Here is a 17,508-nt window from a genome sequence, read left to right on the forward strand (position 1 = left end):
TACACATATATGTTGGTGCCTAGAAGTGACAACGCGGGTGCAGATGGCTGCACAGTGATTACAGCAGGCATGCTGCCCACGCTCCTTGGACAAACCATTGCTGAGGAACCTGCACCAGAAGCATTTCCCTAGCACTCAACTCACTTCTAAGTTTATTCAGAAATACACACACACGCGCGCGCGCATGCATTTAGACTTCCTCAATGCAGATCCCAGCCCTCTGCTCTGTGCAGATTACAGTGTTGAGATGTCTATCTAAGAAATCTTCCATGGAAAAGCTGGGAGAAGGGAAGTGAAAGCACATACAGTCTGGCACTGCGCTGGGAGCATCATCCTATTTTTAAATCCTGTCATGCATTTATAGATCAAGCACAAACCATAGCAAAAACATTAAACAACAACAGAATATCTTTCATCAAGAGATCTGACAGACCTCGATCTATTTCCTCAAATATATGGCAAGTTTTACGTCTTAGACCCACCCGTATAGGTACAGTCAGTGATTTTTCCATCAGCCATGACTTCACTGAAATTACTCAGGAGCTTGAGTGAAAAGTCTCTATAAAATTTTATGCCAAGTAATGCTGTAATGATGAGCCAAAAAATAAGAGGGGGGGGGGGGGGGGTAGGGAGGGGAAGGGACATCAGTACTAGCAAACTCAAGGAATATTTTAAGTGTTGGTTTTTAACATCTGCCCTCTGTAACTGTGAAAAAATAGTAAAAAGTAAAGTACGGCCGCGCCACCGAGCTGAGCTTCCCATGCTCGCAAGTCTAATCAGAGACACATTAAAAAAACACGTGTGAGGCTTCAGACAATTCCCTCCTGCTTTCGACTATGTTGGCAAAAACAAACCCTTGAATTCAAAACAAGCAGCCCCATGACAAGTCTCCAGCATATTAAATCACTTAACTTCAGTAGCGATCTGTAAAATCAACAAGCAACTACCATCTGGAATATCCAAAATAAGTCAGTTAGGAATTATACGCTTTCTATGGAACTTTTAAATCAGTCTGTCTCACGGGACTATAATTCAGATTAATTTATATATAACTTCTCTTTATCTCCACTAAAACATATTGCTATTTTAAGAAATATCTGACCTTTCCCAAATCAGATTTATGTGTGTTTTCTTTCCTACAATTACATTAAATTAAACTCTGGCTATTCTTTTTGCCAATCTTCTTATAAATACCCAAAATGAGTGTATATAACTCTTTTATCTTGAACATATTCACCCATCTGCACATAAACTGCCCACTAATAGAAATAATTTATTCATTTAAAGTTTGCTCTCCTGCACTGCAGGCTGTACTTTATACATCTGAACTAACCAGCAGTATTCACTGAGTTTTCATCACAGCCATAGCAGTTTTTCCATAAAAGCATTCAAACTTTCCTTTGTAACTTTTCAGCTTACTTTATTAATTCTTCATTCCATATTCCCAGCAGTAAAGCCAAGTTATAAATCACTTCTGAACTGCTGGTGAAAGGCTGACTTGAAATAAAGAAATCAGGAGGTTTTCTGTTTAAAAGTTTGGATTACTTCAAAATGAAATTTTAAAGAATTTAATATCCAATTGACACATTACACTCTGACAGCATGGTTGAATTCATTTCTAGGGCTGTGGACATTCATCCATCCCAGTTCTAGTTCTGCTGGTTGAGAATACTGTCACCATAATACTCACGGTGGATTAAAGTGTTTTTAATCTCCTTCAGGCTAAATCAGCTGGGTTAGCTCAAACCACCTTCACACGGTATTTAAACTAGCTTGGCTAATGTGTGAGTCAGATTAAGGGGGCAAATACAGTTCCTTCTGCAGGGAGAGCTCTAAGGCGTTAATCTTTGCAGAGGGAAAGTAACTTGCACTTAAGAGGGGAACTGATAGAGCAGTTTGGAAGGCGAACATCTGCGGCCAAAGGATCAGCTTTTTAAAGGCCGCCACGCCACCATTATTTTCCTTAGCTTATAACATAATATACATACGCCTACATCCCAAGCTAAGAAACCCACAGCATACTGCACTCCTCAGGTCGCCAGGCAGCGTTAAACCTCCTTCACCTGCACTTTGACTGCCAGGACCTTCCATGCTACTGGATCCATGTTTCAAATAAATCCACATGCAAGTCACTTGAGTCTTGTCTGGAAGCAAAACAGATGACCAAGCTCCACCAGTCCCAGCCCTCTGGCAGACTCATCCATGAAGAGCTAAAGGCCTTCCAGCCCTATGAGGAACTATAAAACCAGCCAAACCCACAACTAAAGCTGCATTCGGGAAAACATGAAAACAACATATTTTCCCAAACACAGCAAAACTAGCAGACGGCACGTTCCTTTCACAAGCCTCTTAAATGATGCTAAACACAGAGCATGACTGTGAGCAGCCGAAACACAAACCAGGCAGGCTGTCTTATGGGAGGGGTACAGCAGCATCAGCAGGCACGGGACCATGAAACTCAGACTGAAAAGCCCTTACAAGCTCAGGCCACAAGACTCCAGTTGCACACAAGCCCTTTCACAAAATGTTCCTCCAAGAAGAGCTTTGCTCAAGGGGCACTAGGGAGAGAAACACAGACATTGTCTGAACAGGGGGAACTAAGGTGGTTTCCCAGTGCCGGGACCAGAAGATGCACCTTCAGCAGGGGTTGCCCAGAGAGGCTGTGTGATCCCCATCGCTGGAGATACTCAAATACTCAAGACACTTTGACTGTCCAAGCCCTGAGCAACCTGAGCTGGTCAGACTTGTTTTAAGAAAGGAGCTTCACTGAAGACTTCAAGAGGTGTCTTCCAACCTTAATTATTCTGTGCCTCTAGTCATCCTCTGACTGCATGATGGGATGATGGGATGTAGGTATGAATCATCTCCCACTCCTACAGGAATTAAGGCTGGCTGCAAGCAGAGGGTGGCAAAGTCTGATTCAGTCCCCCATGGTCTGGATGTTGTTGAGAGCAGGACTGCAAGCAGATGAACTCTGCTGAGCATCCACAGGTTAGGAATAGCCGGAGTGAGCAAAATGTGGCAGGCCATTACTGCCTGCAGCCTGTCCATCACAGTATGTCTAACGTGCTGGTTGCCTTAGCTCTCCACACCCATCACCATGAGCTGTGAGAGCAACCAGAAGAGGGAAAATCTGACCCTTGGCAAATTCCATATACAGACCAGAACAGGACAAGACCCTCAGCTGCAAAACACAAATTCCTGCTTCAGGTACCTACAGCCATGATTAGCTGTCAAGGACAACCTTGCAACATGATTTCCCTGCTCTATAGCTTGCAAAACAGCACAAAGTACAATGAAATTATAAACAGCAAGTCTAGCGATATATAACAACACGGAGAAGGCTCTGGATTGCGATACCAAGAACTGGGACTGTACTACAAAACTCTGATTAGAGACAAAGTTGAATTGTACATTAAAGAAGAAATTATGGGCCATGTTTTCTGCTGGCATAAACTGGGCTGCAAAGAATATAGAAATGATAATTTGACAACACAAACGTGCCTTTGCCTTAATCAGGCAATTACGGGAAGGAAATTTTCACTATCTGGTTTCTAGCAATCACACCATCATATTATGTTCTGTTTTACTCAGCTTAAAATGTAAAAAAATGCGTGAATGACTTAAACTGTCTCTTATGCACTAGCACAACATCCAACATACAGATAAACTAGAGAAATATTTGGAAAATTTGCAAAGTTTATGTATATTGAAAGGTTATATGAAAAGCTAGCAATGTATTTTGACTAAAGACTGAGATTTAAAAGAAACACATGCACACTGAAACAAAAAAGTCCAGAAGCGTGACATCTAAATTTTAAGCCAAACTATCTCACAAGGTTTCTTTAAAACAGATCACTCAGCTGCAATTTTGCACTTACAATGAAGCAATCATTAATTTCCCCCGATTCTGGTCACTGGAAAATATCACAGGCAACTTCAACTTCACGTAACCTCTACCACAAGTTAAATAGTATTTTTAAAACCAGGATTGTTCCTAATTCTGATCAGACAAGCATTGGCTCACGTACTGTTACAAATTCGCTCCTAAGGTTACACTGATTGCAAAACACAAAAAAGAAAATAAACTGGTATCTTCCATACAGATATGGAGGAGCTGAATGCAGAGGCAGGCGATCATAGCTGGGCAATAAATCCACCGAACAGCAAGGCTAGCCTCCTGCATCTGCACCTTGTGAAGCCCTCCTCCAGCCCACACCTATCTAAGCAAGCTTAAGGGGAACACCAACCAGCCTGGAATCTCATTGGCAAGCTAAAATTGCTGTATACATATTTTATAAACAGAGTCCACTGGGAAGCTAGAGGAACACACAGAGAAGTCAATTTTCTCTGAAGCTTAATACTCTCAAGTCTACTTGATGCACTTAACGACCACAAACATACAGTCTTCTGTAAGAATAGCACAACACGCCCTATCATTAAATGACTAAGTTAAAGGCTGGCATATCAACTTTCCTTTTCCTGCCTAGGGCATTCTCTGTAAAGATTATGGTATGAAACAACAGTACTTGCCACAGTAGGTATAGATTAGCTTAGAGTCTATAAATCGAACTTTGAGGTTGTGTAAAACAGCAGGTTCATGGAGATAACTGAGTGCTGTGAGGTCATTTTCACCAACAAGTATGTCAGGGTTTCGCAAGGGTGGGAGTTCCTTTGTCTTCGGATCTAGGCAATATTCTAGGTCCTGAAAAATCAAATGGAAATGTGTTGAAAGAGCTGGTGTTTAGGTTTCCTCATTCAGTCCCTCCAACCATTCTTCCCAGCAAAACATGCCCAAATTATAAAAACACAATGCAAAATTTAAATTCTCTGAAGATTCAAGTTAGCAGTTCTTTCTCCAAAAACATAATTTACAATTTCCCAAAAGGGTTTTCTATATGTATAACAGGCAACCATAAAGATGGATCATATTTTTGGACTAGTACTTAAGCAAACTCCTTGCTTTTGCTGCCAAATCTTTTCGTCAAACAAAACAAAATACTTAATACCATAAATCTAACTAGTCTTTCCATATTATTTTCCTCTGGAGTGGAACAGACAGAGGAAGCAGATTCACATCAGTCTACAGCCAGCTTCACAGATAGTAATATTACAAGAGAATGCTGGCAGAATGCTATGAAGAACACATAAACTGAAAAAAAAGCTACTACATTTTTTGCAGATCTAAATTAATCTCTAATATAGATCTTTTAATTGCATCTGTCTCTAGCTCTAAAATCACTTTATTTACCTGCTGTCCCACACAACGTGACTTAACTGGCAAACACCCCCATTCTACTACATGCAATGTGCAAGTGTGCAGCATCACCACACAGCCTGGAATATGTGGGGGGAAAATTAATCTTGTCAGATTAAAAACATTGTACTCAGCTTGCCATATAAGAAATGTGAGTCAAAGACTGACATTCATTCAAGTAAGATATTTTATTTAGAAGTTATTCTATATATATAATCTGTTCTTTTTGCTTCATTGTTATGCAGGCCTCTACATGAGAGTAGGATCTAAGCTGCCCACCAGTAAGAAAAAAAGAAATTAAAAATAAATATTTGACCAACTGCAGTAGATCGTTATTTTCCATTAGAAGACCTGAGGAATCACCATCATTTTACAACAAAATTAAAGAATCATTTAGATGGCTTGAAAAAAATGAACAGGCCTTGACTAGAAGGATGTGAGCTTTTTGTAGACATCTCATAATTTCTCTACACCATATACAGCATCATTTTCATATTGCCCTTAATCTTTGCCCCTTTTTATCTTTATTAATCTCCTGATGGTTATGTTCAACTTAAAAGTCACAGTTCTTTCTCTGCAACACTCTTCTCCTAGCAACACTGCTCTCACTGGAATATCAAACCAGGGTTACAGGTTTAAAAGCGTAAGCACTAAAAGATGATGCAACTGAACATAACAGGCAGTCAGATAAAAGCAACAATATTTTTTTAATTTATTTTAGAAATCAGGCAAAATCAATTTTGTAACTAAAAATACTACTGGAAGTTGGTGGCCAAGAATGATTGCACATACATAAATACTGATATATGTTGACAGTACAGCTTCCTGCATTAAGACACATCAGTTTCTGTCGACAAGAACAATCAGCTTACAACCAATATGCAGACCTACCTTGCCTTCTTCAAGTCGAAGCTGGAGGACTTTATCTCCAGGTTTATAGTCTTTGAGAAGTTCTGCTGACTTCCAGACCTCCTCTGGATCAGGGATCCAAACCCTGGCATACTGCAATACAATAACAACAGCAAAAGGTCAGTGACGACTTCTTCCATTATAGTTAAATCATCAATACACATGACACCAAAACCACGTTTTTGTTTTTTAAATACACGTTTAACAGCCAAACTTTTAAGCAATAGACAAGTTAATTAGTATGTTTGATGTGAATAAGTTGTTCTATTGGAAAAAGGTTACATGAGCTTAATTTTATTACCTACACAAAGAAAAAGGCACTTCCCATGCAAAATAATGCTCCAAGACATACATTCAATGCTGGAAATCTACAAAGAAAAAAAATAATCTGTGTTTTCAGAGATCAAAAACTTGGCTATCAAAAAATTACTTGCAGTAACTCTTCTAAGTAGGTTCTAAATGCATTTGCAGTATAACATTATATAGCTTTTTTCTGCCTTCTTTTTTCTTCCCCTAAGAGAACACATTGGCACATCTGTGTTAATTCAGGCAAAGCCATCTGATCTCAAGTATTAAAAGCTCCTTTCTTTGTAGCTGCAAATAGGGCAAGTTTAAAATGGATTATCTCCACAATGCCAAAAGAAAAAACATGAAATTTTTTGGTTGAAAAGCCCTCCAAATAATAGGAAAACAAGCCAAACCAGCATTCCAGTTAATGACCATTTTCACCCAAACTTTATTCATAAAAGTAACCGGAACAAACATATGACTTCTTTCCAAAAACAGAAATAATATTCACACTTTTAAATGAGTGAAAACATAATCGTTATCTCATATACAAGAATCAGTCGAAGGCGTACGGAAACCATCTAGTTACTTAGACAGTTGCATGTACATGCAAATAGGTACATATGAAAACAGCTCTTGAGTAACATAAGGAAAAGGCTATGACATTTTTAATATATTAAAGCTTCTGAACTGACGCTCTTGCAATGCCTAGAGAGCACTGAGATCATCCCACTCCCATCACCTTTGCAAACAAAACAGCTTCTTGGCTTTAGAGGTGCAGCCATGTTGCAAAACATTCTCAATCCACTAAACTATTTCAAAATAACCATAATGTATTTGTTAACACACAGCATTTGATGGGAGAGAAAACTGCATTTGGTCATACATCTTCATCACCTAATCTTATGCAACTTATTTTGTGCTATTTTTATTTTGTGCTCTTTTTTTTTTTTTTTTGCTATTTTGTAGCATCTTCAGCCTCAAAGAATGCTGATGCTTCTTTTCCCCCCCCCTCTTATTAACCCAGTCTTCCCGCCACTTAAAATTACGCACTTCTTGTTTCTACTAGGGATTTGTTGAAAGACTAACTTGATATTGACTTCTTGTTGTAAGACGGGAAGCAATAAAACGTGTTCAGCAAAGGCAGTGGGATGGGGAGGGAGACCCGAGGAGTCCCAGCCCCTGGCCCAGGAGAGGGGTAGGCACCCTGCGGGGCTGGAGGCTGCCAGGGAAGCTCAGTGCCCGGAATTATTTCGAACTTCACAAAGCAGTTTGCTTCCCATACCCAGGATGCTGCTCAAGAACAGTGTGTGTGAGTAATTTACAACAGCCTAAATCAACGGCTTTTTCCCTTAACATGATGCAGCCTTTAAAGCACTGCCACTGCCGCCTTCTAGAAAGCTCCCAAACTCCTGAAAAGCGTATACCATACATGTAAACCGATTCTCCCTACTGAGTGAAAGGAGAAAAATAATGAAATAAAGAATTAAAAATTCACTTTCATCGTTCCCACTACAGAATGTTATGCTCCCACACCTGGTCTGTCTTCATCTTCACTGAATGTTTACGCCAGCCCTAAGAATCTACTTTATACAAAGACAATTTCTTCTTTGTAGGAAATATGTGGTTGTGTTTTGGTTTTTTCTTTGAGCTTTACGAGTTTCATACACATTTGCTACTGTTTTCATTACAAAAGTGCAGTATAACTTTTATTATTTACATACTCTCTTCCCCACTCCCCCAAAAGATATGAATACTCATGAAGTATTTGAAATGGGAAAAATCCTTAGAACAATGCTTCAGTATGTGCTCTCGCCATTCACAGAGCACTGTATATAACAGCAGCAGAGGCCAACAGAAAGGCAGTGGAGCAGCTGGGACAGGAGCAGCACCAGCCGTCATCTGAGCACTTGGATTGTTTGCTTGTTTCAGCCCTGCTACATCCACAACTCACAGGCGAAGAAACGTCTCAGTTAAAATGAAGGTGCGTGCTAACAAGTGTATGAGCCAATGCAAGTACAAACCTACAGAGACTACAGAATAATTTCAAAATAATTAACCAGGATGTGACAATAGAAGCGCAGTATTAGAGTCAAGGAGTGCGCTCAGGATCAATGTCCTCTTTCCTTTCCGCTTGGTTTTTAAATAAAGGATTCCTTGTAAAACTTCATAAATAATATCCAAACTTACCACAGTGCACCTGTTCACAGAACTCTCTTTTATTAAAAAAAAACAACACCAAACACAACAACAAAAATCCCAACGCTAAAAATCAAAACCCTGCCAGAAAGCAGAGAAGTTTTTTATTTTAATGCAAAGATGCTACGGTGTTCAGACACAGCTGAAGACTGAATGCATACCCCATTTTGCCCAGGTTTCTCCCCCTACCCCCAGCTATAGCAAGAGTTCCCCATCCTCAGTATTTCTGATGGGAAATTGCTTCCTCCTCATCACAGGAATTAACAGAATGCAAAGTAAATGTAACACAAAAGAGGAAAGCATTTAAATTTTGTCTAACAAAACAGGTTTCCTCGCAAGGCTGGTTTCCTCTGGGCTACACAAAGCAATGTTTCATGATGCAAAAATGGCAGCAGCAGCCTTGTAAGACACAAACACTGTTAACTTCAGGTAGCAAATGCTGTGTAGCGGTTTCTAACTCTGTGATCTGTGCCAGCATGAAATGGGCACCTGTATTTTTTTCAGCTGAAACTGTACATTTTCTACTGTCTACAGAAGGAAAAGAGAAAGCAGAAAACAGATCACCATAGAAACTGGGTTACTACGGATAGCTGAACCTTCCTCATGACATAACCCTTCAGATATTAAAGTCATCCTGTGAGCACTAAGCTGTAGCTTTTCATCACTAGCATCACTGCCTAGCCTTAAATCCCTGCCAAATAAAACACCTGGTAAAAAGAACAGGTGGGAGGAAAAAGAGAGATGTTCCTAATTATAAGTACTGAATCACTTCGCAACATTCTCACCTCATCAATTTAGCAGAATGATTTGCAAAATCAGATTTTCATTCTATCTTCTGTATAATCAGTTGATGTTAAAAAGCCATTGCCACCTAGCCTTTAGTGGGCTCCAACCCCACAGCAGAAAGCAAAGCACCACTGCTGATGGAGCCTCTCTCAGGAAATACATTACTCTAGTATCTCTACTATTCCTGTTTACTAGTATATAAGATCAAGTTTATGACTACATTAAAATAAGACTAAAATACGATAAACTTCTAGACACTGATTTAGAAATCAGCCTTCTAAAAAGGGAAGGGAATTCTAGCCTAAAAATGACAATAAATTCTAAAATTCTAGCACTGAAATGACAATTAAAATTACAGCTAGAATCAAATGACATTTAGTCAAATTGTGCCTTATTACAATCAATGAATATATTACTCGTTCTAATAGTTCAATGCAAATTTGGATCCACCAGAATAAAACTGCTGATAGGGGAGATAACCATAAGATTTACCCAAGGAAAGGCAGTAATGAAATTTTAGGTAAATATTGTTACCTTTCATGTCACCCCAAGCTTACTAATAGTGTTTCAGTATTGATTTGGCTCTAACAAACTTAGCTTTCCTACCCAGGTAATAATGTTGTACTCTCCCTGCAGGTGTGTTTCTGGCTCACTACTGATGACTTCTTATCCTCATCTGGAAGAGGCACGGGGAGGGCATGCAGCCCATCCTGCCACGCTATGACACAGCCACACCATCACGCTGGCACTCTGGGCTGGAGGCAGCAGACAGCTATCTTCAGCTGGGCGTTCACAGGACTGCCACTTACTCTAAACAAGCTTAAAAAAACATCTGAATTAAAGTATAAGGCACACAGGTGAGATACCCTTGATTTCAGAAAGAAAACAATTAAATGCACATTGACAGGACAATTCCAAAATTCAGTTTCTTGTCTAGACTGTCTACCAGCCACAGCAGACTAATGTAAAAAACTCCACCACCTCCAAAATCACATGGAAGAGTGGAATCATCATACTTTGTTCAAAGAAGGACAAGCTGGGCTGCTGAAAGGCAATGGCTTACTGATACCTATACTGTGCCTCTACAAGAGGCCAGAACAGGAAAAAAACACAGGGAGAAGTTTTCATTTTCTGCTGGTGGGTCGGAAAGCTAGCTGTATTACCACAGTTTTATGTAATAAGAAAATATAATAGGAAATGGCAGTATTCTCTCATACCTCATGATTTCATCTTAGGTCACATGAAGAAATCAGCAGACTATAATAATTATCAAATGAGACCATATGACTCACAAAGCCTCTCTTCTGAGATATTAACCTCTTGAAGTACTAATTGGCATTGCTGACAAAATGGAATTAGCTACGCAAGCGGCTCAGCAGTCGCTTCAGCAGTCAAATAGTTTTCTACTTCCATTGCACAATCACAAGTACTGCAGAAGGAGATACAGCTATCTTCCCAGCTTAACAGCTCTTTTGGTAAGAGCTGAAAGAGTTCATGAAATGATCTACATCCTAAAAAGAAAAGGGAAATTTCAACTCATAGAAAGCTGTCTGCAGTTCCTCAGCAAGATCTACTCATACAAGTGAACTTCTATGTTTTTCCCTTTGGCAGAGATCATCTATTAATTTATTTAGACAGCCTCAAAACCCACAGTCTTTCAGGTGTTAACCATGAAAAACCTACGAGAGGCATTGCCCTCCTACCTCTCAAGAATTACCCCTTTTTGGGGACAAATAAACCAGTTCATTGATGGCTGGACCAAGGAGATATAGTCAATTCTGGCATCACCAGCTGAAGCTGCCAATGGAACAGCAACAGGTGGTAAAAGTCAAAGCCAAATTTGACCAAAATCATTCAGTGTGAACCTGTGGCTAACTGAACAGGGCTCCCTGGAGAGAGCAGGCTGAATTATTAGGCTGGAAAAAGCATCTATCCTAGCGAGAAATGACAACAAAACAGAACACAAAGTCATAAAAGTTCACGCAACAGAAGTGTTGAACTTATCTATGCAAAATGCAAACTTACTACAAAATTGTATCTGAGCTGTGGGATTTCCTTGGATTGGGTTGCTCTGAAAACATAATTTGATGCTATTAGAATAATTTCCTTTCAGCTTTATATTTTCCCCTATACTTGGTTCACAGTGCCACCACCATGGATGATAATACTGAGCCTAGAAACACTTGAAACAGAAACCTTCAGCTTTTATATTAACAACATCAGCAGATGCATGGCCAGGTGAGTAACAGGTCGAACACAAGTCTTAACTTGACCAACCTGGATCCCCTACAAAGAGATCCTGATCAGTCACACATGAGGCAGGAGGAGGTCCCACTTCTTCCACTGCTGAAACCGCTAAAATTTCTGCTGTCTGTCCTGCGATACAGAGGCAGTCCCAAGGAAACACTGCACTGCTCTTAACAAAGAGCTGCTGCCGGTTGCAGCTTGACAAGACAAGACTTTACTCTCCTTTCATAAAAATACCAAGTAACCAGGGAGGATTGGAAAGCAGAGCATTTCCATGACAAGCAGGCTGCTGCAAAACCTCTGACCAACTCATCTAAATTCTTCTTGCAGCCTGGAGGAAATGGTATCATTAACTTTGCAAAAGAATCGAAAAAAAATTATCAATTTTCTTAAAGACAGTAACATTCTTTTGGCATGGAGCATATTTTTGGCCTTGCTGCTCAGCAAGCTCAGCCATTTACATACCTCTTTTACAGTTTAAGGCCTGATATTTAGAAAGCATTCATTTAAAAAAAACATTTATAACATGATACATAGTGCGGAAAATATATGTGACAGTTTGTATTCATGTTCCAAATGTATTAATGTTGCAAAAAACGATCTCATGTAGTTAGTTTACCTAATAAGAAGATCAGAAGCCCCATGTTACCCTGACTGGTGGGAATTCCCTGATGGGGCACAGCAGAGCTCCCAAACAGCATCCAGGGGACAGTGGTGACCCAGGCTCTGAGCTCCACCCTAGGACACCACCACTACCAACTTGCTAATTTCCTTCTGACACTGGGTTTGCAAATTTGGGTCAAAGCGCCTGCAGCACGCAAGGTTAGGCAGGTAAGGCACCGCATCCTTCACCGCGCACAAGGGAACTCCTTGAACCGCAGCTCAATGACAAATATCTCTTGCACTTGAGTATTTCATCTACTAATACATTTGAATCCTAAAGACATAAAAGTCCTTTTTTTCCTGTCTTTCTTTTTCTTTCCTTCAAGCATTTTTATAAGGCATTCTTTGCATTTAGGACCTGATGACCTGTAACAACAAAACAACTTGTACGTTGTGTGCCAAACATGCCTCGATTGTACAAGGTACAACCAAAAATTATCAGCACCCCACAAAGAATCAGTGCAGCAAGTTTTACTTCTTCAACCACCAGAAAAATGTCCATTGACTTATACTTACCTGAAATTTCACCATATTTCAAAGTGATGCAAAAAATGTTAAACCCGCAACAGTATGTATATATATATACATGCTACTACAGGCAACTTTGATCAGCAAACAGAAATGTAAATGTTTTTATTTCTTTACATTTTAAAATTATTAGCAACCTTTCCACTGAAATTCAGAGAAAATTACACCCCTGAAAATCTACACACTGGGCCTGACATCGAGCCAGAAAACTCTGGTTTACTTTTAACTATCAAATCTATCAAAGAACAGTTATATTCCCAGATTGTAGTTGATATGGGTTTTGTAAGAAACATCTTTAAGGAGTTAAAACAAATGAAACATTTAAAAGTTGTCATTTTCTTAATCTTTAAAAACATAGCTTTCTGCATTTTACGTTATTGTACTTGACCTTCTCTTCAAAATGTTCTAAGGAGGGAGACAGATCTGGTTTACACCCTGTCATTACTAACCCAGACAAGACTTGAGCTATCAAAATGTTGCTCATTCAGCCCCCTAATGAGGGAACGAGCATTTGTCAGCTCCTGTTGTATTTCACAGACCACCTTTCACAGGGTCTCCTCCACCCTCCCCAAGCAGCCGTTCACAGCCAGCGGCCAGGGCTTCCATCTCGTACTCAGTGACTTACTCAGCGACTTACTCAGCTTGTGATGCCAGTAGTACCCGCCACTGAAAACCTCACCACGGCGATGGGAAGTCACATGCAGCACCACCTGGGTACACCACGAATTTGCCCACATGAAGCTTCTGACAGAGCTTAAGGCTATATTATCCATTACAGCAAAACAAAAGACGTTTCACAGAGTGTCACACAAAGACTGGGACAGACGCTGGCCTGGCCAGTGTGCTGGAAGGGATGCACAGCTACATCCTTCCCTGCATCCCCAATTTCTATTTCTAGACTTCCTGTCAACAACCCTTCCTCAGATTGTTGGTGACAAGCTGGAACTCTTGTAAAGTGATGCTTCTTCAGTGTTACGCTTTCACACTGCTAAGCGAAAGTGTCTGCAATTTTTATGTCAATTTTTAAGTAAATACTGAAGGCAGCCCTGTTCCTTTATCCAGGCCCTTGTCAAAGGGATGTGAGCTCACTGCATTTTTACTCTGACAGTATGTAATTTGTAACTAGTACCAAGAATTAAATGTCTAAAGAAGTATGCATTACTATAAATCAAAAAACTTAAGTACATTGGTATAAGTAAGATGTGAATGCAGCAAAGTTGTTGGGTTTTTTTAATAAAATCTCAGTCAGGAATACACTGAGATGTCAAAGGAATGAACGTGGCTCTGAAAGACCTTCAAGAAAGACAGCAATTACAGCTAGAGCAAAACCACCAATGTTTTGGTCACTACTCGAGACACAGAATAACTGAATAACCACAAGAAGAACAGCGGAAATGCCAAGCAGAACCGTGACGCCTACCCCAGACGGAGCAACAGGAACATATTCTGATTCATGTAAAACTTCATTTGAGGTCATATACACACAGAGAGGCATACGCTGTATTGCATTTTGATCCATACCACCAAAACGATGGCCAACACTGAATTATATGCTAGTGATTTCAAAAAGAATTTAATTATAAGTCTGCCTTAAAACACCTAATTCATCCAACCTGAAAAACATGTTACAAGAGTTGTAGAAGAGTGGCCACAAGAAATATAAGGACAAATGAAACAGCTACAGCCATCCCCTGAATATTAAGCTAATGAAACATGTTGTGTCAAAAAAAATAGTATTAGGAAAAGGATGCACGATTTTGTGTCTGTGTGCTTACAGTGAATTTTGTGGGTATATTAAAAAATTCTCCAATTCAAAAAATTTTCAAAAGCCAGTACTTCAGGAATACACACAAAAAAACCTTCACCATGTCATGATTAACTTCATGGGTGCCTGAATTTAAGATCCAAGAAAACAAATACTATGAGGGCAAATGAAACAAGCTGTTGTATGATCTTGTTTCAACTCTAAGATGATGCAAACCATAATATAGACTTCACAGCATAACTAACTAAATGCTGAAATAAGTATTGTTTCCAGAGCACCGGTACAAATTCAGTCAAGACCCTCCTGTTTCTTATATATTTTTACACGTCGATGTCACACAACGAAATGTTGGATTTCATTTTCTGAAGTTCTTAAATGGATTTAAGACCTTACAGAAGCCTTTTACAATTATTTTCCCAAAAGCTTCTAGAAACCTCACCCACAGGAGGCAGGCAGGGTAACTGAATCGTTTCTCGCACCGCACAGCACAGCCCAAGTCTCGCTGGGGGACAGAAGGGGCTCATGGCGCTGGCTGCAGCTGGCTGCGCATCCTGGGCTCGTGCAGGCAGAAAGAGAAGGCACTGTCTTTTGTCTCCGCGCCCCTGCTTTAGCAGGGCCATCTGCATCACTGCCATGAGATTATTTGGTGTATCGAGCACTCGCTTAGGCAGGAAGGGAAAATAAAGGGCTCCATTGATCAGACAGATGCACTGCGCCGTGCCGTGCTACAGCGCTGGAGTTTGAAACAAGAAGTTATTAAGAAAAAAGCAGTGGAGCCATAACTGATCACCTAGCTCACAGAGGTGAAATAAGGCTAAATTTTCTGGTATCTGTAAAACATGTGGATTACGGACAATCACTGACTTCACTGTGAAAGTTTAATTTAAAAGTTAAAAATTAAAGGAAAGATATTTGGTATAAACTTTTGATAGTTGACAAGGCTGTACTTTTCTGAGCATCCTTCTGTAAAGCTGAGCTCAAGTCCAAACAGAATTCTTTTTATTTAATCCTAGCCCCACAAAAAAAAAGTCACATTGAAAGTAAAACACCTGCTTGAGGTTCTAAAAGTAAAAAATGAACTGATCATTTTTTGTTAGAACAACACAGAGGCCCCAGGCTGAGATGTAGTTAGATCACCAAAACAGAGCTTTTACTGACTTAACTTGACTTATTCAGGGAAAACTAGTCTTATACTCAGCTACCCAGAACATAACTCTGTCATTACGGTCAAGTCCTCAATACAGACATTTTTTTCTGCCATATTATAACAAGCAACCTGGCATCAGTGAAGCACATCTAATGAAGCTATGTGTAGTCCCACCATTTTTTCATGGGAAATTAACAGTAATGTCCCCATGCAAGGAAACCAGAATGACTTGGTATCTCCAGAGGTCCCTGCCAACGCTGACCACCCTGCAATCTTGTGATCCAGCAAGTTCTAACTTAAAACCAGCGAGCAGAGTTAAACCTCCCAAAGAGCCCTCCGCAAGTGTTGGGCAAAGCTGTGAAAGCAGAACCAGGGTTAACGGCCACAGTGCTGCTCTCAGGAACATTTCAGCCGAAGCAGCTGCATTTCTCCCCCTGCCACTGTCAGCCCTGCCCTGGTAAAACCCCGGGCAAAAAGTGCACACAAGTCGCTGGGCGCAGCTGGGCTGCGAGCACCGCCGGGACCTGAGCACTGCCCCGTCCAGCTCATGTCATTAGTGCATTTCTAACCTTGATTACCGTGAGAAATCAGGGAAGACACCGCTGTGTTGGAGAGGGGAGTGAAATTAGAACCTTTCAGGCTAGCTGGAAATTGTATACCATATTTAGCCTTAGAGAGACTACTCCACTCCTTTTCTCCACAAGCATTATCTATTTGATTGTTTGCAAAAAGTTTATATTGCCTTCCTATTTCCAATATATAAGATTGTCACAAGGAAGAAGTGCATGCTGACATGAAATTCTAACAACTTCTGCAAATGCTTCTCCACATATAAGATTTTTCTAAGGGAGAAAATGTCCTAAACAATGAAATTACTGTCTGGTATGTTTGAAAAAAGGCATCTTTATATATCTCCAGATCCTAAGTCAAAACTCTACTTACTTTAAACCTTTATTATTAATAAACTATTATATTTATAAGCTATTATATGATTGGCTATATAGCCTTCACCTATGTCAAAACCAAGAAAACAACAAAACATATTCTACTTACTTTAACATACATATAGTCTAAACCATCTATTTCCATCCCGTATCTCTTGTAACACAGATTTTCAGCACTTTCGGAGGCTGTTGGCGTTTCCTTTCCAGGCAAAATAAGCTTGATCTCCATGTACACTTCTTGTATTAGCATACACTAACTCATAAGGCAACTTGGGAATCTCTCTGATTTCCTCAGCAAAACAACTGAGGTCATCTGCTTTAAAGATACTCATGAATAATCCATGGAGTCTGCAGAAAGTAACGTGTGACAAGCTATGTTGGGGCAATGAATTCCTGCATTGTTAGACCAACTCATAGTATTTTTAGGTTATGCCTCTGGCTCTACAAAGAGCAAGAGTGTCCTCCTGTAAATTACAAAGTAATCTCAAAATTCTCTTGTCTTATGATAATCAAACAGAAGAACTCAAAGACACCATCCGTAATTGCAGCAAGACTTCATGGCTCCTGGCATTTTTGCCCAACTACCTTTTTGTTGAGACACATCACTCCTGAGCTTTAAGGTGGTGATCCTTGATTATTTAACCAGCTTTCTTGGGCACCTCTTCCCAACAGGGCTTTACCCCATGGTACTCTACTGAGCAGACACCTGAAGAGGCCAAAATCAGCTCTCCCAAAGTCTAGGGTAGCGATTTTGCTGTGCACCCTCCTTGCTGCC

The 17,508-nt window shown here is 40.1% G+C and overlaps 1 protein-coding gene across 16 annotated transcripts in view; it reads right to left on the reverse strand.

The window, feature by feature from the left end:
- Positions 1-17,508, reverse strand: part of MYO5A (myosin VA) — a 103,242-nt gene that overhangs the window by 75,639 nt on the left and 10,095 nt on the right. For 15 of the 16 annotated variants that reach the window (XM_037394592.1, XM_037394586.1, XM_037394589.1 and 12 more), the window contains exons 2-3: positions 6,149-6,259; positions 4,534-4,705 (exon numbers count right to left, since the gene is read on the reverse strand). In XM_037394592.1, the coding sequence (XP_037250489.1) occupies positions 4,534-4,705; positions 6,149-6,259 (283 nt within the window). Of the gene's footprint in view, positions 1-4,533; positions 4,706-5,251; positions 5,330-6,148; positions 6,260-17,508 lie in introns of those variants that run through there. The other variant, XM_037394581.1, reaches the window with a different exon arrangement.

The sequence above is a fragment of the Falco rusticolus genome, chromosome 7 (assembly GCF_015220075.1).
Source record: "Falco rusticolus isolate bFalRus1 chromosome 7, bFalRus1.pri, whole genome shotgun sequence".
Lineage (NCBI taxonomy): Eukaryota > Metazoa > Chordata > Aves > Falconiformes > Falconidae > Falco > Falco rusticolus.